The sequence below is a fragment of the Osmerus mordax genome, chromosome 22 (genome assembly GCF_038355195.1).
Source record: "Osmerus mordax isolate fOsmMor3 chromosome 22, fOsmMor3.pri, whole genome shotgun sequence".
NCBI lineage: Eukaryota > Metazoa > Chordata > Actinopteri > Osmeriformes > Osmeridae > Osmerus > Osmerus mordax.
In genome coordinates, this window is record NC_090071.1 from 7,087,244 (window position 1) to 7,106,683 (window position 19,440).

Consider the following 19,440-nt stretch of genomic DNA (forward strand, 5'->3'; position numbering starts at 1 on the left):
CTCACACACAGTACATACACACATACACACTGCACAACTTACCCGATGCTGTATGACAGCAGCAGATGCTTACAGTAAGACAGAGCACAGTAAGGTACATTGTGGTGAGTTACACTAAAGACTTCTATCCACACGGTCACTTTCTGCTGTTTTCCCCCTTTCTCCCCCCTTTTTAGTCCATAGGTCTGAAGTTAGTCACAAACTTTCATCTGAACGTCTGATCCACCCCTACAACACTGTCCCCTGCAGGCTCCTCCCCTCTATCTCCCTGCAACTCGGTTGTGCCATGTTGTGGGCTAGCATTCTGTTTCTGAGGGGAATCCAGTGACCCATGTATTAACATGCAGTGCACTGTTGTCCATTGTGTGTAACTGTCTTTGCTCAATCTCATCAAACATCTTTATAGAAAGTAATTGAGAGTAGGTATATTTTGCTGAACTTAATTAGAAGAAAGAGTATGAGAAGGGCATTTTTTTTATTTTTGGCACAAACTGTTCATTCCTATAATTATACATTTCAACCATTTGTACTGCTAACATGAGATTTAACATGATATAGCTTGAATGGACCGTATCTGACTGTGTCTCTGTATCATACCAGAAGTCTTTCAGAAGGTTTCAAACTAATACCCTTCTCTCAGCCGGTTGACATGGTACGGTCAATCCATCCCAGGAAGTTAGCTACGCGGGTGTAGATCCCATAGAAGTCTTGACCGGCACAGCCTTTTCCCCAGCTTACCACCCCGGTAAGAAACCAGGTATATTTGTAATGAGTAACCAGCGGCCCACCACTGTCCCCCTGACACGCGTCCCTGCCCCCCTCCCTAAACCCCGCACAGAGCATGTTCCGAGTCACGTTCAGGCCCGAGTGGGCACGGCACTCCTGCAGGGGCACCCGTGGTACCTCCAGCCTCTGGAGCAGGGTGGAGAAAGGCCCAGACTGCGCCAGACGGCCCCAGCCGCTCACCACGGAGGTGCGCACAGTGGCCAGAGTTCGCTCGAAGGACCCGTCCAGTGCAGGCAGGCACACGGGCACCACGAAAGGTCCAGGCCGTAATGGCTTCCGCAGCTTGAGGAGGGCCAGGTCGACGTCTGTAGTGGTGTGGTTGTACTGGGGGTGGATGATCAACCTTGCTACCTGCCTCACCTGTTCTGTGTTCTCCTTCATAGAGCGGTTGTGTTTACCTTGAAACATGGAAGAACGCACTGTGAGTGGACTGTGCACCAGAGAATATTGTTTATTAGAATTACCTTATTGTCTGTTAGTAACAGGTGCTGAAAGTTACTGAAGTTGTTTGACTATCATTCACTGCCTTTGAATCTATTCAGAATATAAGGTAATGGAGCAAATAAATGGGTTGCCAGTTTACATTACCCGTTGGGTCTGGAAAAAAATAATGACAGTTGTCTTGATAAACTCACCACACCTTTAAACTCTCTATGTGCTTTACCTGCAATAACCTGAATTTGAGTAGAATCCATCCTCCACACGCAGTGAGCAGCAGTTAGGATCCACTGAGGTGCCAGAACAATCGCTCCACATTTATACTCCTTCCTGTACTCCAACAGAGCCTGGGGAGATGGGTGGAGCGTGGCATGTGTGTAAGTGAGAAGGACAGAGTTAGAATGGACAACAACAACAAAAAAGTCTGAACGTGTCTGTGCGCAAGTTTGTGTGTATGAGATCAAGACTTGATGTGGGAGAGAATATTGAGATTTTGTTGCAGTACCTGCCATGGACATTGTCCTTTAGGGCACTCTTCACCTTTCACTACCCTTGGCTGGAACTCATTCACAGGTCTTCCACAAGGGAAGGAAACTATGTCAAGAAAATGAGGTAGAAATGTCAGTAGAAATCCTTGTTCTGTGTGTAGCACATTCATAGTTCCTCTTTCACCTTGAAAGTAGACCATGGTCTTGTGCTAAAACAAAGTGTCCAGATAACAGCAAGGGTTTTGGGGAATTGTTGTGCAGTAAGAGTTTTAGCCAGACCTTGGGGTTGACAGCTGCTGTTGTCCTTGGCCAGCTTGTAACCAGGGGCACAGTAACAGGTGTGAGTCAGATCAGGGAACTCTCTACAGAAATGCTGACATCCTCCATTTTTATATAGGCAGCCATAAGAGGTACGTTTCGCTGAAGGTAGTAGGAACAGATGCACACAAAACCACAGTTAGCTAAACCAAAAAGGATTTCTACAATGTCTGCCAAACATTCAATGATTTGCCAGACAACTTCATGATGCTAAATGAGAGTTAGATTACCCCACAGGATGTAGTCACATTTGGGTGTCTTCTACCCACCTCTATCACAGTTTCGTCCTTCAAATCCAAGGGGACATAAGCAGATGTAAGCGTTCACCTGATCCACACAGGTGGCTCCATTGAAACACGGCCCAGACTCACACTCGTCCACGTCTACACAGAGAAACAAACCAGACTAGACCCTGGCAGATGGAGTAGGGGCTGAATGACATTGCATTAAACTTGGGTAGTTAAGAGTTTGTAAAAGATTTTTCATACCTGAGTATATTTTCCAAAACTTGTCCTGTACCCAAGCACATACAAGTTATCATAAGAGGGAGATGTTAAAATAAACAGTCTTTCTCAGTTATCCCAATGCACATCTCGCAACACTATAGTTATCCCATTCCATTTATATATCAGACCTCACGTTGAGGTGAGTTGTTTCATAGCCCAGAGCTTATGTTGTATCACTCACTAACTGTTCGGGGTGACTGAAGATCTCCCTGGCCTCCTCATATGAGCAAGTCTCCTCCAGACACTCTCTCTCCAGATTTCCCAGTTTCAGCTCCTCCAGTATGGAGTTAGCGCGCCGCGAGCGCGGGTGGGCCAGAACTCCGCTGGCCTCCTGCCTGCTCCGGAACACTGCAGCGGCTGGGACATAGCATCATACAGAAACCACAGTGGATCTTAGGAGCTCATTTCTTTCCTTATAATCAAGTAAAAAGTGTCCAAGATCAGCATGCTTTAATACATTTGGGCCCAGTTAACAGTAATTTATCACATGTTGGTCCTGGACATCCAACTCACCTCTTGGTAGCCCAGAGTCAGCAACTGTACAGAGAGACATAAGAAACAGGCAGCTAAGCTTCACTGTCAGGCTGTGTGTCAGAGACTCCATTCCTGTGTTTACAGGGCTTTGGTCGAAGTTCAGTTGTCTCAAAAACATGAACTCTCCTTGTCCAAATACAAATGGTCACTAAACAGGGAGGTCATTTCTCCCCTCCCAGGTAGAGCAAATAAGGGGAAACAGAATGTTTTCAGGCTTGATGTTGCACAATAATTGGAGTCAAGTCAAGGTTGCAGCTCCGCTTTTACACCAGAAGAGAGCAATGTTACACAGCCTTATGAATGATTTGATCATTGCTAATATCATTATTCAGTATCAGTCTTGTCAAGTATTTTTATATTAAAAAAAATATCCATTACATAGATGTTTGGTATGGTTCAATTAAACCTTGTTTTTTTACTTATGTTTCCTGAGAAAAACAAGTCAAAAACAATAATTTTACTGTTTATTTTTATGTTTCAGAGCATGCATTGTTTTCACTGCAAGAGGTTATTCCACAAACATGAGAGACAGAGATCACAACATGGGGTAATTGCCCAAAATAATGAATCATGAATATTTATACATATATTGTGGTAGTGTTAAGTGTAGCATAAAAAAAAAAAAAATTGATAACATGAGATATGAATATACAATTTCATTATCATATCCTAACACAGCACAGGCCACAAAGTTGTTACACTCAACGCAGCAAACTAACACCGTATTTGTGTTACATTAAACAATTCCACACTGTGTGCGTTCATGAGATACGTTTAATAAGATTGTAGCTAATCCTAAAGAAAAGGTCACCATCAAAATATCTTGCAAATAAAAGCAGAAAATTGTAATATTTTTAAATTCAGTATCTGATAATGCTTATTATGTTTTTATCACATATAAGGCGGAAGACAGCTTAGTAATACGTACATTAACATTCTGCATCGAGGTAGAAGGGAGATTTTTGCTAGCGCTGTTGGGACCTTGATGTTGTAACTCCCTTCCAAGAGAACATGAGGTTGTGAAAATTAGGAAGAAAGTGGAATGTGAGAGCAAACGGTGCCACTTCATGTGCATAGGCGAGTCCCAAAAGGGAAGACAATAAAACAACGAATGATGTAAACAGCTCAGCTGAGACTCGCCAGTCACACACTTGAATGGCGGTTTTACAAGGAGGCAAGTCTACTGTACTTTCCGTCTGTCTGTCAGAAAGGAAGTAGGAGTAAGGTTTAAATAAAATAAATATATTCAAACTAATTTGACTGTGTTTCTCTCTCTCTCTCTCTCTCTCTCTCTGTAATTCCCTTTGCTTTCAAGACCACTAGGGGTCACTGTTTCAATTTTGGTCCATCTCCGTAAGGATTTCCCGGATCTGCTCCTGGGAGTGAAGCATTCCATCCTTCCACTCCTGGGGCACTGCCCCCCCGTTGTGACCAGCCTGGGCCCCCAGCAGAGCCCCCAATGCTGCACCTCTGTTACAGTTCTCACCTGGAAAGCACCATCAAGACTAATCAACACAGTGGCAATAGAAAACACCAAATAAAATACAACCTCAACAGTACACAGAACTGTTTCATTGGTTTGCCCCGGGTTTTCAAATGTACTATTGTAATTACTAACACAAAGAGGCACGCACGATTCGAAACTCACCACCACAGTTGGTGTTAGTCAAGATGCCTCCATGAGGGTCATCATGGAACTCATGTGCCAAGTAGAACATACTGCTAAGAGCACCTGTAAGGGCATAGGAGCAAACTTTCATCAAAGCCCATTATTTGATTCCGATATAAGAGTCTGAGATGCATGAATTAAACAACGGGATGAGCTACCTTTAGTATAGCAGGCCAAGCCCAGAGCTTCCACAGCACTCTGGTGAACCTTCAGCCTCTCTTCTGAAGAGACTGGAAACCTGGCCAGTGAGAGAACGAATATGGAACACAAATACTGTTAAATTTCTCTTGTCCAATAATCCTAAACAATAGAACAAATACTGTTAAATTTCTCTTGTCCAATAATCCTAAACAATAGAACAAATACTGTTAAATTTCTCTTGTCCAATAATCCTAAACAATAGAACATCCATCACTGTAAGGGCAAAGCTAGTACCTGGCTGCACGTCGCATGTAGTGCTGGCACGTGTCCCATGCGTCCAGCGTGGGCGAGCGGAGGGCTGCCTCTGCATGCTGTTTGAGGTTGCCGCCATTCAGGGTGGCATGAAGGGCACGGGCATATAGAGCCACGTATTTTTCCACCTTAGGGTGGGGGTGTGTGAGTTTGACAAACTCGACAGCTGCCGACAGCTATGAGAGAAAGAAACAGTAACTCCAGTAACTGGAGAGAAGGCAACCGATGGAGACAGCTTTGAATGAATCTGAGAAAGAGGAATCTCAGAATCAGAATTCGGTTTATTCGCCATGTATGTTATACAAACACGGAAAACACTAAACATATACGAATCTTAAATTAAGTAAAAGTACAAAAGTTTCACTATTTTCTAAGAACTAAACAATCTAAGAATACAACAATTTAAATATAAAATAAAATATATATAAAAATAGAATAGAATGAGCAGCGTGAGTGGTCAACATAGTGCAATCGGATACTGAGATAAGGTGGCTTATGCATACTGAATTGTCATTAGATCGACTTATAATACTTTAAATAAGTGAATGAATGTCAATGGGAGTCCTTGGCCTTGTTGAAGAGGCCAGTAGCAGATAAGAAACGTGACTAAATAGACTAGATAGACAATAACTTTAACTAGAATACTAAAAACTTTAACTACAATAACTAGAATCTGGGACTAGATAGACAATTGACATTGTTTTAATTAACACTCAAGGAATCGGGGCTATCTCTCACAGCTTGCTCCTCATTGGCTGAAGCAGAGAGAAGAACAAAGGGAATCGTCATGGGGATGCAGCCAATTGCGTCAAGCTGGCCGTCAGGAACGGAAACATTCATCTTCTGCTTATAGCGCTTTTCTGCAAACTCCAGGATCTGGGACAGAGAGATAAACACAGGTACAAGGCAGTTCAAGTTTTATTTGAGACAGTTTATTAGACTTCAAACTGTAATATATGACAGTAGATGTGGGGTGTGTGTGTGTTTGTGAGTGTGTGTACCTTGCTGGGAGAGGTAGGTCTAGAGTCCTGCCAGTCAGAAAAGAAGGATCTATGGAATGACTCTGCATAAGTGTCTTCATGTGTACCTGGCGTGGTCATGAACTGAACATAATCTTTCAAAACGGCAGCACGCGCTTCTGGGTTCGACATGTTGGAAAAGTTGCCCTGTGCCAGTGTCTGAGCCACTCTCAGAGAGCAGATGGCATTCAGGGTGCTGTCACCTGCCTGCATTCCTGCAACACAGAGCTCAGATTTGTTCACTAGTAAATGATGGATCAATTTCCTCTGTTTCTGAATCAGCCCTGAATCAACACATATGACATCACTTAGTGTAAGTAAGTGGTATGTATGTGTGTGAGAGTGAGCTTCTACCTTGGTGGTAATGGACTGATCCTGCTGCTGCCTTCCAGAACTTGAGTTTGTCGTGGAGGATAACATTCCCCACCACGTTAGGGCGGTTAGCTGACGATGACCATGCTGAGCGACCACTGCCAGCTGTAGTCAAGATGGGGAGAAACAACTGATTGAGAATGAACACATTTTTGAGCCAAGCTTTACTGCATTCTGAACCATAATAAAAAAAATAAAAAAAAAGTGCATTCAAAGTAGTTCAACGTTTATAAGAAACGTATTAAATTATTGTATGAAATGGATCATACAGCACCTGAGTTGGAGAGAGTGAGAATGCTGGATGGATGCCTGTTCTTGGGCGCATTGAAGCCAGTTATCCAACCTCCAAAGTCTTTCCTTATGTCATAGACAGAGTAGTACCAATGTACGGGCATGGACATAGAGTCCGCTGCGCACATTCCCCAAAGCGCTTCACCAATTGACCGTCGCACCGGTGTCATCTTTGCCACACTGCTGTTTCTATGGGTGAAAAAAAAGTAACATTGAATACATGAATGTTTAAAACTGAAGTGCAAATCGTAACTCATACTTGAAAGTTGATGACTAATAAAAGTAAGATGCACCATAGCTTGAGAAGAGCACAATAATTAATGTGTAGCTACAGCGACTCTTCATTATTTTGACTAGTTATTTGACGATATCGTTTCGTATTAGAATGAAAATGACAGGAAACCGCGAACAGTAAAAGTCAGGATGCTCCTTACCCAAGAGAAGTGCTTCTTCTCGCTTGCAGTAACACCAGACTACTGATAATAATTTCGTGAAATAACTTGCGTAAGGTCATTTTTTCGATGTTACAAAACAATACAGGAAGTAGCTAGCGAACTATGAGTCCGGCTAACCCTAGCTAACTACATAACAGCTAGACATGTGGCCCCACCAGTACAGATGTATCAGCATGACTTAACATAGCTCTATATCCCATTAGATTTGACGCACAAGTAACAAAACATTGCACGAGCTGTTGCAAAATATATTGCAAGCTAGTACTATCTTATCCCACACACAAGTTGTTGTCAGGTGCATATTCTTTTTACAGGGGGACGAGGTTGATCACAAATTAAAGCAACAAAGGCGCATTAAACAAATTTGTCAGGATGATTTTCTTACAGTAATGTCCTCCACTTTCTCGATTAATTGAGTCACAAACCAGCAATGAACGTAGCTGAACTGTTGAGGACGACAAAAATGACAAATAACACTACAAAGTGTCTGGCTTTGAGGGTTTTCAGCAACACAGCTAGACTAGACAGCATAGTTCCGCGGGTAGACTGTAACTAGCCAGCCAACTAGTGCAAGTTAATCAGAGCTCAGAAATAGTCAGTAGCTAGCTAGCTAGCTAGCTATTAAGATGTAAAGGGGCGACGTTTTATTTGGACCTGCCGCTAGCTTACCAGATAGACCAGATATATAACTACTAGTTATTTTGCTGACATCCAAAGAGTAGGCATAAGTAATTAACTTTTTGGTTCCCTTAAAATATAGTCTATACTGTACTAGTACTGGTCGGCTAAAGCCATCTGGAAAGGAAGTTAGAGCAAGCTATATTGCTAGTGCTGGCTGCACAATTTTATTGGCTAACAATACCATCACCATCAGCTAGTTAGGCTAGCCATTGACACAAATGAAAATGGATGGAACAGAGCAACCCGAAGTTGGTAAGAAAGGCAACGGATATAGTTCGCCCATTACTAGCCTTGCTAACTAATTCTCTTTCACAGATGTTTGTCAGTAGCGAAACGATTTTGAGTTGATGTTAGCGACTGCATTTTCCTACCCAGGTTAGCTAGCTACAGATAGTGACACTTTCACTGTGATTTCAGCCAGAGCGAAAACCTTTTGGATGGACGTTGATGTGGACCACGTTTTTGATGAATTGTGTGAATATTTAATTCAACTGAGAAGTGCAATCAAGACCTGTACAGCAACTGACAGAGGTAGCTAGCTATACAACAGAACCACACACACACACTCATTATAAACATTCCATGTAAGCTAATGTACACCGTGGCTTGTGATTAATAAAACAATGGATTCTTGTTTTTCAGAGTACGTCCAGGGAATGAATATGATCACGTTACTTGAATCTGGATTGAGGGCAGCTCCAGCTGAAACCAATGATTCTTTTGTGGAAGTTGTTATTGGGGGAGGTAAGGGCTACTGTACTTCCATGGGCAATAGTAGGGCATTATATCATTTCAATCTGCATAATTTCTGTTTTTGCAAGTATAGTTTATGTTTTGAATGTGAAATTTGCTGTAGCACTGTTAATCTTTGGAACCAGTGCAAGTGAAATGTGGCATATCAACAAATAGGTTGTGTTGAGCTGACAAAATCTCCTAATCTCTTCTGTCTAGAAATGATGTCCGTCTCAGGCCCTGAGGCTGTCAGCCCTAAGACCCCACTACCTCCCCTGCAGATCCAACCCACGTCGCCCTCGTCTATCCACTTTGATGGCTCCGTGGACCCCCTGTCTCCTAGCTATGTCAACAAAGAAGATGTAGCGTCCCCAATCCTTCCCCTCCAGCTCCACTACCAGCCTCACGACTGTAGCCAGGCCTGTATTCCCAACCTTCCCAGGTCTGCCCACTACTTCCGGTGGCACAACCCTCTGAAGGTGCCCCTCCACCTGAGCTTCCAGCGTCAGTGTGCTGGGCCTCAGGCTATGAAGTCCAGACTAGAATCTGAGTGGGGGGAGTCAGTGGACCCGGAGTCCTGTGACCTTGCCGAGTCGGGCGTCACTTACCAGGCCCCCTGTGGACGGAGTCTACATACGCCGGGGGAGGTGCTCAGCTTCCTGCTGGTGACAGGGAGTCACAGTGTTCTGCAGATGGACTACTTCAGCTTCAACCCTAAGGTGCAACTGGATTGTCCGCGACCGTTGTCCTGGCGACCAGTGCCGATGGTACCAGCGGAGAGGGACCTGAGCCGGGGGGTGGAGCCTACACCGGTGGAACTATGCATTGGAGAAGAAGGGGCGCGGCCAGAGGAGTTTCGGTACAGGAAGGAGCGTTGGCCTCATGGCTGTTTTCTCAGCCGCGGGCCGTTGTTCAAAGCTTGCTGTGACTGCACAGATGGCTGTCTGGATGCTCAGAGCTGCGCCTGCATCAGAATGGCCTATAGGGGGCAGCACTACCTCCACCAGCGGCTGGCTGAGCCTGTACCCACTGGGTGAGTTACTAGACCTGCTGGGTCCCAACTGCACGAAGGCTTGAATGGCTGTTTGTTTGTACTGTAGCATAATGATCATATTAGTTTTGTTATTAGGACAGTGTGTGTCACAGATCCTGTGTTTTTTTTCCAGGATCTACGAGTGCGGTCCATGGTGCGGGTGTGAACGGAGTCTGTGTCAGAACCGTGTGGTCCAGCATGGTCTCCGTGTGCGTCTCCAGGTCTTCCACACCGCCGACAAGGGTTGGGGGGTGCGCTGCCGTGACGATTTGGATAGGGGCACCTTTGTATGCACTTATGCAGGTGGGATCAAACAATGGTTCCGTGTGTGTACATCCATTTACATGTGTTCAATTATTCTAAATTCTAATCCATCAACCACTAATCTAAATTGTATTTCTTTTTAACCCTCTATCTCTCGTCCTCCATATAATCAACATCATCTCCATCCCCTCTTTCCATCTAGGTGTAGTTCTCAGGGCCTGTGTAGACCCTGACCAGCCCCTCCCACCCAAGCGTCCGAGGGCGGAGCTTCCCTCAGATGACGAGGTGGAGGTTGTGACTGAGTGGCTGGCGCCGGTGGAAGGCCGAGTCTGTCCGGAGCAGCTGGGACCCTCTGCCCCCACCTCACCGCCCCTCCACGTCCCTGTGATCCAAAGGCCTGCTGATTCCGTACAGCCTGATCCAGACCCTCTTCTGCTCAATGGCATGGTTAGACTGCACACATGGCAAACAGCACACAGAATCAATGTAGTAGGGCGCGAATAAAGGGGTACCTTTTGTCTTAATGTCAACCTTATCTTAAAAAAACATACTTGGAGCCAACATGTGTAATTTATATTTTCCTAGGTCAAGGCAGTAGTCGTGGGAAGTCAGGAATTGGGCCACTCTCCAACAGGTAGTGCATTTTCTGGCACATTTAGAAAAACTAAATACTTTGTTTGTACTGCATATTTTTGCAGCAGAGGCTCCTATTTAAAGTCGTAATTTTTGTGATTTTGAAAGGGTGATACATGCTTTTATCTCGACCTGACTTGGCTGCTGTAATGCCAACTAGTGCTAGTGTAAGTTCTAACCTTTTTTCCCCAAGCAGCCATAGACAATCCAGACCCAGAGCACTGAGAATCCCATGACAGCCTTGTGCAAACCATTCCATCTCATTTCCAGGTTTGGAGGATGAGGAGAAAGTGGTGCAGAAAACGACACAGATGCATTCTGAGGCAGTCAGCAAAGATCCAGACATGAAAGATCTTAAGAGAGAAACAATTTCAAAGACTGCCAGACCGGACTTAAAACAGAACCCTGATCAGATGTATTATCTAGACGCCACAAAAGATGGAAATGTAGGGCGGTTCATCAACGTAAGTTTCCGGAGACAGGGATGATGCCTCAAGAATTATTTTCAAACTTTTTCACCTCACCTCACAAACACTGATATACTATGAACTGTATAGCTAATCAAATCCACACATCAATCCTTAATCATTCAATTTTATGTGTTGTGCAATAGCACAGCTGTGTGCCAAACCTCTTTGTGCAGAACGTCTTCACTGACTCTCATGACCCCAACTTCCCTATGATTGCCTTCTTCACTAACAAGTAAGTGTGCATCTGCTTATCTAATGCCTTCATGAAATTATTCTGAAGACATCCTATTAAACATTTGTATTCTCTCGTTGACAGAGTGGTGAAGTCGGGGACGGAGTTAACCTGGAACTATTCTCTTGATGCAGGAAGTGACCCTGACAAGGTCCCATGTCTGTGTGTTAGTGATGGTTGCCAGGGACTGATTCTGTGACTACAGGGAAACACCTGGGTGGAAAACAAGTGCATTATCAAGCCCTCCACACATTAAACTATTGCTTCTTTTTATACAGTGTACACAATTTGTCAAATAAAAACTTTCAAAATGAACTGATCAGACTGGTTTGTATAAACATTTAAAATTATTCTAGGAATAGACTCAAGAGCACTGCTTAGTCCAATTAACGCAGTAAATGTGTAAAAATCAGTGGCATTTTCATTTCACAGCCTGTTTATCCACAACCAAAGAGACTATGCCCACCTTAAATCTGAGGAATATTTAATTTAAGGTCCAACTGCCCTCATCCATCCTCACAGCCCCTTAGACTTCTCTTGTTGTAACCATCACTGACATGACTCATTTACTCTAACCTTGAGTCGCACCAAGATACAGGCCAAAACGTGAACACTGGCAAGTCAACCACACTATAATTAACTTTTATTGAATTCATTAAAAAAATCTTGGTGCAACCAATACATTAAAACTCTTGTGAATTAATGTCTTTAGGAGAAGTGACTTCACGAGATGCAACAGTCTTTTTGGGTAAAAGCTGTGCTTGGATGTTGGGTAAAACACCACCTTCTGCGATTGTCACGCTACCCAGAAGCAGGTTGAGCTCCTCATCATTTCTCACCGCCAGCTGAACGTGACGAGGAACAATGCGCACCTTCTTGTTATCACGGCAAGCATTTCCCGCTAACTCCAGGACCTCAGCACACAGGTACTCCATGACTGCCGCCAGATATACAGCCGCACCACTCCCGATACATTTGGCATACCTTCCCTTTTTTAACAGGCGAGCAATGCGGCCTACTGGGAAGGTAAGACCTGCCTTGGTTGATCTGCTGGTGTACTTGTTGTCCTTTGCCACAACTGCCTTGCCACGACCAGACATCTTTAAATTCTGAGACCTGTGAGACAACCATTTCAGATTAGCATGTCATGCAATAAAAATGTATAATGAATACCGGGGATGTTAGATATTAAAACATTTGTAACAGTGTTTCTTACTCTCATATTAAACTCACAAAAAAATGCCAGCAGCGCATACTTCATAAGCATACTTACCGATGTATAGAGTAGTTTTGAATAGTAGCCTAATGATTATATTCACCTTGTTTTATATGATTTCAAAACACTAATTGTATGATTGATGGCACCTGTAACATGCACCCCTCCCATTTCTCCACCAGAAGTCACATGACTCTTCTGATCATGTGAGAGCTCCATACGTAATACTTTGCTACACGCATTTAGCTTCGTTGTTTTGAAGGAGAATGACTTCAACCCGTGCAATGCAGCTGGTGGTGTTTCTGTTTAGTTTAGTTGTTCCTTGTAATTTCTATCGAATACCTCCACACGAAGAAGTTGCAAGAGTGGCACGATTCGTCGCAAACCAGTGCAACTGGGCTTCCATGGCTACGATATCAACCCACGAACCTGTGAAAGGACAACCTTTCTCCAACGCGTTTTCGATTAGTGACGGCCCGGTCGGTTTTGGGAAAGGGGTGCCTTACATGTACCTCACCCATATGGAAATTTCCGTACAGGATTTGGAGGTAGGTACATTTCAGTATATCCCTAACATAGACTGCGATTGGAGTATTTTTGTATGGTGTAATGATTGAATTATAATGACCATATATCTCAGATTCAAAGTAGCATTCTGTTTCTTTCTTGTTTCGTGTCATTATTGAGCGGTCTTTCTTTTTGAATGTATATGTCTTTTGCCTCCATCATTAAGGTTCACTCTCATGTAATGTACTTTCTTGAAACTCACTAGAGCTATCATGAGTTAAACGGTTTTGGTGAGTGGAGATGATACAGCAAATTTAGCGACCGTCAAATCACCCTGTGAGAGGAAAAAATGGCCGATTTTCACAAAGTTTGGGGAAAAAGCTACTTTCTGCTGTCACCCTGCATGCTTATACATAACAGGCCTACCTGAGTCCATTGACGTTTGTAAGTAAAATACCATAGTCATAGTCCTAAATTAATATTTTGTATTGTGACTCTCTTTAAGGTCAACCCCCAGGCTTCTCTCTCCATGTCCCTGGCCCAGACAGACTTCTGTAAGAACCAGGGCTATGATCCCCAAAGCCCTCTGTGCGCACACATCATTCTCTCTGGCTCTGTGGTGGAGGTAAGGACTGCTCATGACACATAAACACCAAATCTCTGGCACACACTTCAGGCCCCTCTCACACACATTCATTTCACAGTCTGAGTACACATCCACGCACAAATAAAGCTATTAAAGTAGAACAGCCATATTTGGATGAATTGTTATGTTGTGTCTGTATTTCAGGTCAACGGAACAGAGGGAGTGTTTGCCAAGAAAGCCCTCTTTAGCCGTCACCCAGAGATGGTAGACTGGCCCACTGACCACAACTGGTTCTTTGCCAAGATGAACATCACCAAAGTGTGGGTGCTGGACTACTTTGGAGGGGTGAAGACGGTCACCCCAGATGAATACTTTCAGGCCACCCCCTACAAGAAGCACCACTGAGTGAGTACCCACAGGCATCTTTTTTTGTTTTGTTCCAATTCAGTGTCCTTTGTTGTTACTTTTCTGTTAAGAGTAATACATTAGTACAAATTTAGGAGATCATCCCTAGTTCATTATCAAGCCATGATGAGAATCATGTGAATGGTACACAATTGGAAGACACTGTTGGTGAAACGTTTCGTCAGAGAAAGATTATGAATCAGGGGACTGTATGTAACATGAGTGCATTAAACTGTTCTGTTTTACAACAGCCACAAAGGATATGCTGACTAGTGTGTTCTGTCTTGTGATTCTACAGGAGGACTCGATCTTTGACATTACTGACTGCAAACAATAAATCCCAAGTTGTATTCAAATGAATTCGGTAAAGGGGGCTGCTGATTGGAGGGTGAACTTGAAGTTGAAAGCCCTGGCATGTGGAAACCCTATATGTGCCAATAGACAAATAATAGCCACTTTTTTGTAAATTGATAAAAACTTATTGGTGGGTGATACAAGCTATCACACAGTAGGTCATTGAATTGCAGTGATGATGATTTTATTCACAGCTGTCTCCTTTAAAAATTGGTTTAAAGTGGTAGTTGGGTACACGTGCTAAAAGGATTCCACAATGCCCACTAAACACTTTATATTGGGCAAAGTTGGATTTTACTAGTGTATGTTGGATTTGTGTGTATTTATAACTGCATTGCACTTTAACAAATTATCTGCGTTTTGCATATCAATCAACAATCTGATCAGTGATTACTGAAAGTTTCAAATATATCAACACAATTTACCATTGTGTTGATATATTTCTTTCCTTTCTTTTTAATCAGGCAAACAATCAACTTACTATCTCCCATGGGTTAGTATGCAATTTCTACAGTTTTGTGTTTGTATTACTGCAGGAGATGCATTGCCTCAGCACTGATGTACTATACAACTTTCAGATGTATGAGTAATTCTATATTTTTGTAAACTTACTTTTGGATGATTTATATAAATAAAGTTTTATGTTTTATGTAACTTGCTTGTCAGCTTTTTATATGAATGAAAAGCATGTACTTTCATGCTGACTAAGATAGTGTATCTTATTCTTATCTAAGAATAGGATTTTAAGAAGATGGATATGTGTGCTCGTGTGAGGGCATATAGTGTATACTGTGTGTAGTGTGCGCATGTGCTAGTTTTAAGCGTGAGCATCACTAGGTAGAACAGGGCTTAAAACCACTTCCTGCCCCCAGACTTGAGATAGGAGAGTGAGAAGCAACAGTGAATTAGGTAAAACATCATTCTACTCCAGGAAGCCCTCATCAGAGGTAATCTCAGCCTATTGCAGTTCCCGAGTGTGTGAGCGTGTCGAAGAGAGAGAGACTTCAGAAAGTCCTTCAGGGGACAAGTGGTACCTGACACCTGAATAGAAAGAAGACTTGGTAACAACTTAGGTTGCTGCCCCCGCGACCCGACCCCCGGACAAGCGGCAGATGACGACGACGACGACGACGACTTGGTAACAACTTCTTTGTCTCGTGTGGAGAGGGGGCCAACCGCACCCATCCAGAGAAGAGAGATAAACTGAGAAGGGGAGGCCTGCTACTCCTGACCACCACACTCCCTTACCCAGGTAAGACCCCATATGTACACACTTTGATCTGGCCTGCCCATCTATACAGCTGTAAACCAAGCCTAAGCAGCTCCCCAACGCACCCAACGCACGAAGATAATCTTTGTGGCCAGCATACATGTAACGAGCAGAATGATTTTAGTAGCATGAAACTTGCAAGAAAATCAGGTACACCTTATATCTGTAAGAAAGTGTAAACATGAAAGTGCTATTCAACCGTTTCAAAAGCCATGCTATAAAAGGTACTCTAGACCCCGTAAATAATAGAATTGTAACATGTGGTCGACAGAAATTATTTATAATACCTTTGATGCAATGTTTTAAACTATAGAGGCTCATTCAAGAGATTTAAACATTTTCCTAATTGTGTTAACATTGTAAAACTACTGTGCAGTAAGGAGTTACACTACCTATCAACACCATTCATGCCAGAGAAAAGTATCACTCAATTATGGCGGTGACCTCCATTTCAAGAGTAAGCCATATTTGTTGAAGGCGGAAGAAGAGAGACCAAAACACAGCGATGTAGTCAAGCTGCACAGGTAGCTATAGCAGTAAAGAAAACAGCTTGTGGCCCACATTTAAACACAGGTGTTAAGTCAGCGCCTGTAGAAAAAAAACTAATATATTTCTTAAAGGTGTAACGATACACTCAGCTCACGGTACAATACGTATCACAATACTGGTTGTACGATACAATACGTATCACGATATTTTGAACATTTTAAATGAAATTGAAATTCAATTAACAGAATTATTTCCAAAACATTAAAAATTTTCAAAAAAATTCTTTGTTGTACATACAATTTAGTTCACTCAGTTCAAGCGATTTCTGTTAATGCAATGAATGCACGCATGACGCAGGTGCAGAGTAGGTTGTGCGCTGGTAGCTCAACCAATAGGATCAAACGGACGTAATATTGTAAAAATACTGCCATAACTCTACGATACATATTGTAACATGTTTGTATTGCGATATATTGTTACACCCCTAATATTTATATATGGATTGGCCAAGAAAGAACAGTATTCATCATGTATTTCTAATTAACATCTTGATAATAAAAAATGTACACAAACACAGTATTATCCACTAATTCATTCGTATTGATTGATGATCTGCTATTGTATTGTTGTAAGTTACAGAATATACTTTTCCAAATAATTTGTTTTAGTTTTCTATAAAAATTTCTGGTCATAAGTCTTTTGGATGAAAAATTGTAATATTCATAAAAATGTATCTACTGCATAAATCTGCCACTGAAGTGTGGAGTGTAAACATGCAATGACGGTGTATATTTGTATCACAAAATCATGTTTTTCATGCTTTACTCATCATGACATAAGTGTGATGGTATTTGTACTGGATTTAAGGACTTACTGTACCTAATTCAAAAACATAGATTAGTGAAAATCCATTGAGTTACCTGTTTTCCCGTGTATTGAATATATACTTTTAAAGTAGGTTTAATCCAGTTAAACCATCAAGTTCAACATCTAGGCTCAGTTTCCCAGACATGGATTAAGGCCTATCCTAAAAACTTAAATGGAAATCTTAATTGAATATTTATCTTACTTTAGGACTAGGCTTAATCCATGTCTGGGAAACTGGGTCTAAGTGTTTTCTAGGCATACTTCTGAAAATAATTACTTACGTGTGTTTAAAACAGTATACTGTGAGTTAGTGATTTTCTCATGTGTAACATGTCTCAAGTATAGTATGCTTGTTCGTCTCTAGTCTAAATAGGTTATACGGTGTGACTGTTCTAATTTAATATTGCTACACTAGGTTTAGTCCCTTTTGTCAACGCTATTCACATCATTCAGACCACAGCATGATATAAGTCTTAAATCCATCAACAGACAGTTAATTTGATTAACCGTGTAAACGTATTTGTTTAAACTCTCGGGTCAGTCATGTTTTAGAAACCCCTGCTCCATTTAATTACTTGTGTAACATTTGTTGACACTTAATTATATATATAAAAGATGGTTGTAACATAAGTACTTAATCACCACAACCAAGGAACTGAATATTAATAGTGCTTTAGAAACTCAAGAGCGGCCTACATGTCATACATCTAGAGATTACCACCTACATGTCATCCATCTAGAGATTACCACCTACATGTCATCCATCTAGAGATTACCACCTAAATGGTTGATGCAGGCAGACAATTTAGTGCTTAGTCCAGAACTAATATATATAATAACATAAATCAAGGCGTGTGTATTTTGTGAGGCTTTGTGTGAGATTGGTGTTACGACTTCTTTCTTGAGAAAGCATTCATCACTGCGTGTTTACTCGAGTCTGCTCTCTCATGCATGTTTACGAACAAGTCAGCATATAAATAGGAAGCTGCAAACTCATTTTCTCCACTCTGACAGCACTCTCACCGGCTGGCTGTGTCATTATGGGGAATCCTTGTTGCTGCACTTATACAAAGTGGAAGATGGAGTTAGCGTAAATGCATATGAGGGGCTGGGTTCCCTCTTTCTCACTCTTCCCACTGAGACAAGGAAACATGGAGGGCGTCTCAGTTTCCGCTCTGCTTTACATTGTAGAGACCAGTAAAAAGGGGACTCTACTTGTTTACTGCCACCAGATCGTTTTTTTGTTTGAGGAATGACTTGTTTTTTTTATATATTTAAAAGTTAAAAGAGGCTCTTATTGATTTCCAGGTTGTTTATCGACCCTGCTCAACATATGCCCCTTTTAGTCTCTTCAACACTTTTTTAATTAACTACCTTCAAAATGTTAAATTAACATCCAAAGTATGTAAAAACAACACTTTTATTTGGACAACACCTTTCTAAATTGCTGGCATACACTTGCTTGTAATTATGAGATTATGTAATCAAAACAGAAGTGTCCTTTTCTCTGTTCCAGAAATTAATGGAAATGTTGTCATTTCTTCAGAACAGATGGTTGTCAGTGGTTTAATTTGCAATCACACCAGTAAGGAGCTGAGTATCACTAGGAATCAAACACACCCCCACTTTTTCTGTTTTCTGCAAAGGTGTTTCAAGAAATGACAGATGTTAACGTCACACATTAAAAAACGAAAGAATAGGCATGTTTGCCTTCTTATATAATCAGTAGGAAATCTAGCGCATTTCTGAAATGTTCCATCATCAACATTGTGTTGAAAGTTAACTAAAGGTCTATTATCTTTTCACATTCAATTGTAAATACGCAATATCTCCTTTGGCCTCTGAATGTATTGCATCTGAACTGACGTTTTTTTTTTTTTTTTTTATCCCCAATGCTTTCAATGCTGTAATGAAGTCAATAGTCATAATGAAGTGATCGTATTTCTGTGTATCAGTAGAAAATTACATATATTTGGACACAACTGGAAGAAAGAGAGACAGAGCGATAGACATCTTGTGGCTTTTCTGATAATCTGTTAACCAGACAGCCATCACCACATATTACTTACTTACTTGTCCACCCGCTGTTAATCTTGGTCTGGGGATTTCCTGAATACTTTCATACTGACTGTTGGCGTTTCACCTCAGACCAGTTGTTTAAATGTGGTCTTAATAGTCCTGCAGCATCTGCTGTAATTGTAATGTTTAAGGTTGACCTGCCAAACCTCTGCCAAAACAGTTTTTCTGTCTTAAGGTGATCTTAATTTGATAGAGGACATAAAGAGGAGGCTACCAGTCCAACCACACTACGTTGTCAAAGTACCATGATAGTCACAAGCACTGCCACAGATGTCTTTAACATTGGCGATGTT

General features: G+C 42.0%; 5 protein-coding genes across 5 annotated transcripts; 2 read left to right on the forward strand and 3 right to left on the reverse strand.

Moving 5' to 3' along the window:
- Positions 1–499: 499 nt before the first annotated feature.
- On the reverse strand, positions 500–3,140 carry f7l (coagulation factor VII, like). The gene is made up of 8 exons (XM_067260566.1): positions 3,050–3,140; positions 2,718–2,893; positions 2,519–2,543; positions 2,300–2,413; positions 1,992–2,132; positions 1,730–1,818; positions 1,451–1,571; positions 500–1,184 (listed from the first exon to the last, which is right to left on the reverse strand). Exons 1-8 carry the CDS (start codon positions 3,138–3,140, stop codon positions 637–639), a joined length of 1,305 nt encoding a protein of 434 aa, XP_067116667.1. The 3' UTR covers positions 500–636.
- Positions 3,141–3,538: 398 nt separating this feature from the next.
- LOC136965968 (uncharacterized) lies at positions 3,539–7,404 on the reverse strand. Its single transcript, XM_067260287.1, has 9 exons — positions 7,309–7,404; positions 6,858–7,063; positions 6,566–6,688; positions 6,194–6,426; positions 5,931–6,068; positions 5,175–5,368; positions 4,898–4,977; positions 4,719–4,802; positions 3,539–4,556 (listed from the first exon to the last, which is right to left on the reverse strand). The coding sequence occupies exons 1-9, from the start codon at positions 7,386–7,388 to the stop codon at positions 4,405–4,407; spliced, it is 1,290 nt and encodes a 429-aa protein (XP_067116388.1). The 5' UTR covers positions 7,389–7,404; the 3' UTR covers positions 3,539–4,404.
- Positions 7,405–7,938: 534 nt separating this feature from the next.
- On the forward strand, positions 7,939–11,681 carry setdb2 (SET domain bifurcated histone lysine methyltransferase 2). The gene is made up of 10 exons (XM_067260286.1): positions 7,939–8,262; positions 8,428–8,541; positions 8,653–8,754; positions 8,962–9,775; positions 9,909–10,078; positions 10,242–10,486; positions 10,625–10,673; positions 10,943–11,136; positions 11,286–11,374; positions 11,459–11,681. Exons 1-10 carry the CDS (start codon positions 8,229–8,231, stop codon positions 11,571–11,573), a joined length of 1,926 nt encoding a protein of 641 aa, XP_067116387.1. The 5' UTR covers positions 7,939–8,228; the 3' UTR covers positions 11,574–11,681.
- A 300-nt stretch (positions 11,682–11,981) lies between these two features.
- h2af1al (H2A histone family member 1a like) lies at positions 11,982–12,667 on the reverse strand. The gene is made up of 2 exons (XM_067260288.1): positions 12,648–12,667; positions 11,982–12,490 (listed from the first exon to the last, which is right to left on the reverse strand). Exon 2 carries the CDS (start codon positions 12,472–12,474, stop codon positions 12,058–12,060), a length of 417 nt encoding a protein of 138 aa, XP_067116389.1. The 5' UTR covers positions 12,475–12,490; positions 12,648–12,667; the 3' UTR covers positions 11,982–12,057.
- A 139-nt stretch (positions 12,668–12,806) lies between these two features.
- On the forward strand, positions 12,807–15,093 carry creg1 (cellular repressor of E1A-stimulated genes 1). The gene is made up of 4 exons (XM_067260556.1): positions 12,807–13,138; positions 13,603–13,722; positions 13,888–14,088; positions 14,387–15,093. Exons 1-3 carry the CDS (start codon positions 12,857–12,859, stop codon positions 14,086–14,088), a joined length of 603 nt encoding a protein of 200 aa, XP_067116657.1. The 5' UTR covers positions 12,807–12,856; the 3' UTR covers positions 14,387–15,093.
- The last annotated feature ends 4,347 nt before the right edge of the window (positions 15,094–19,440 follow it).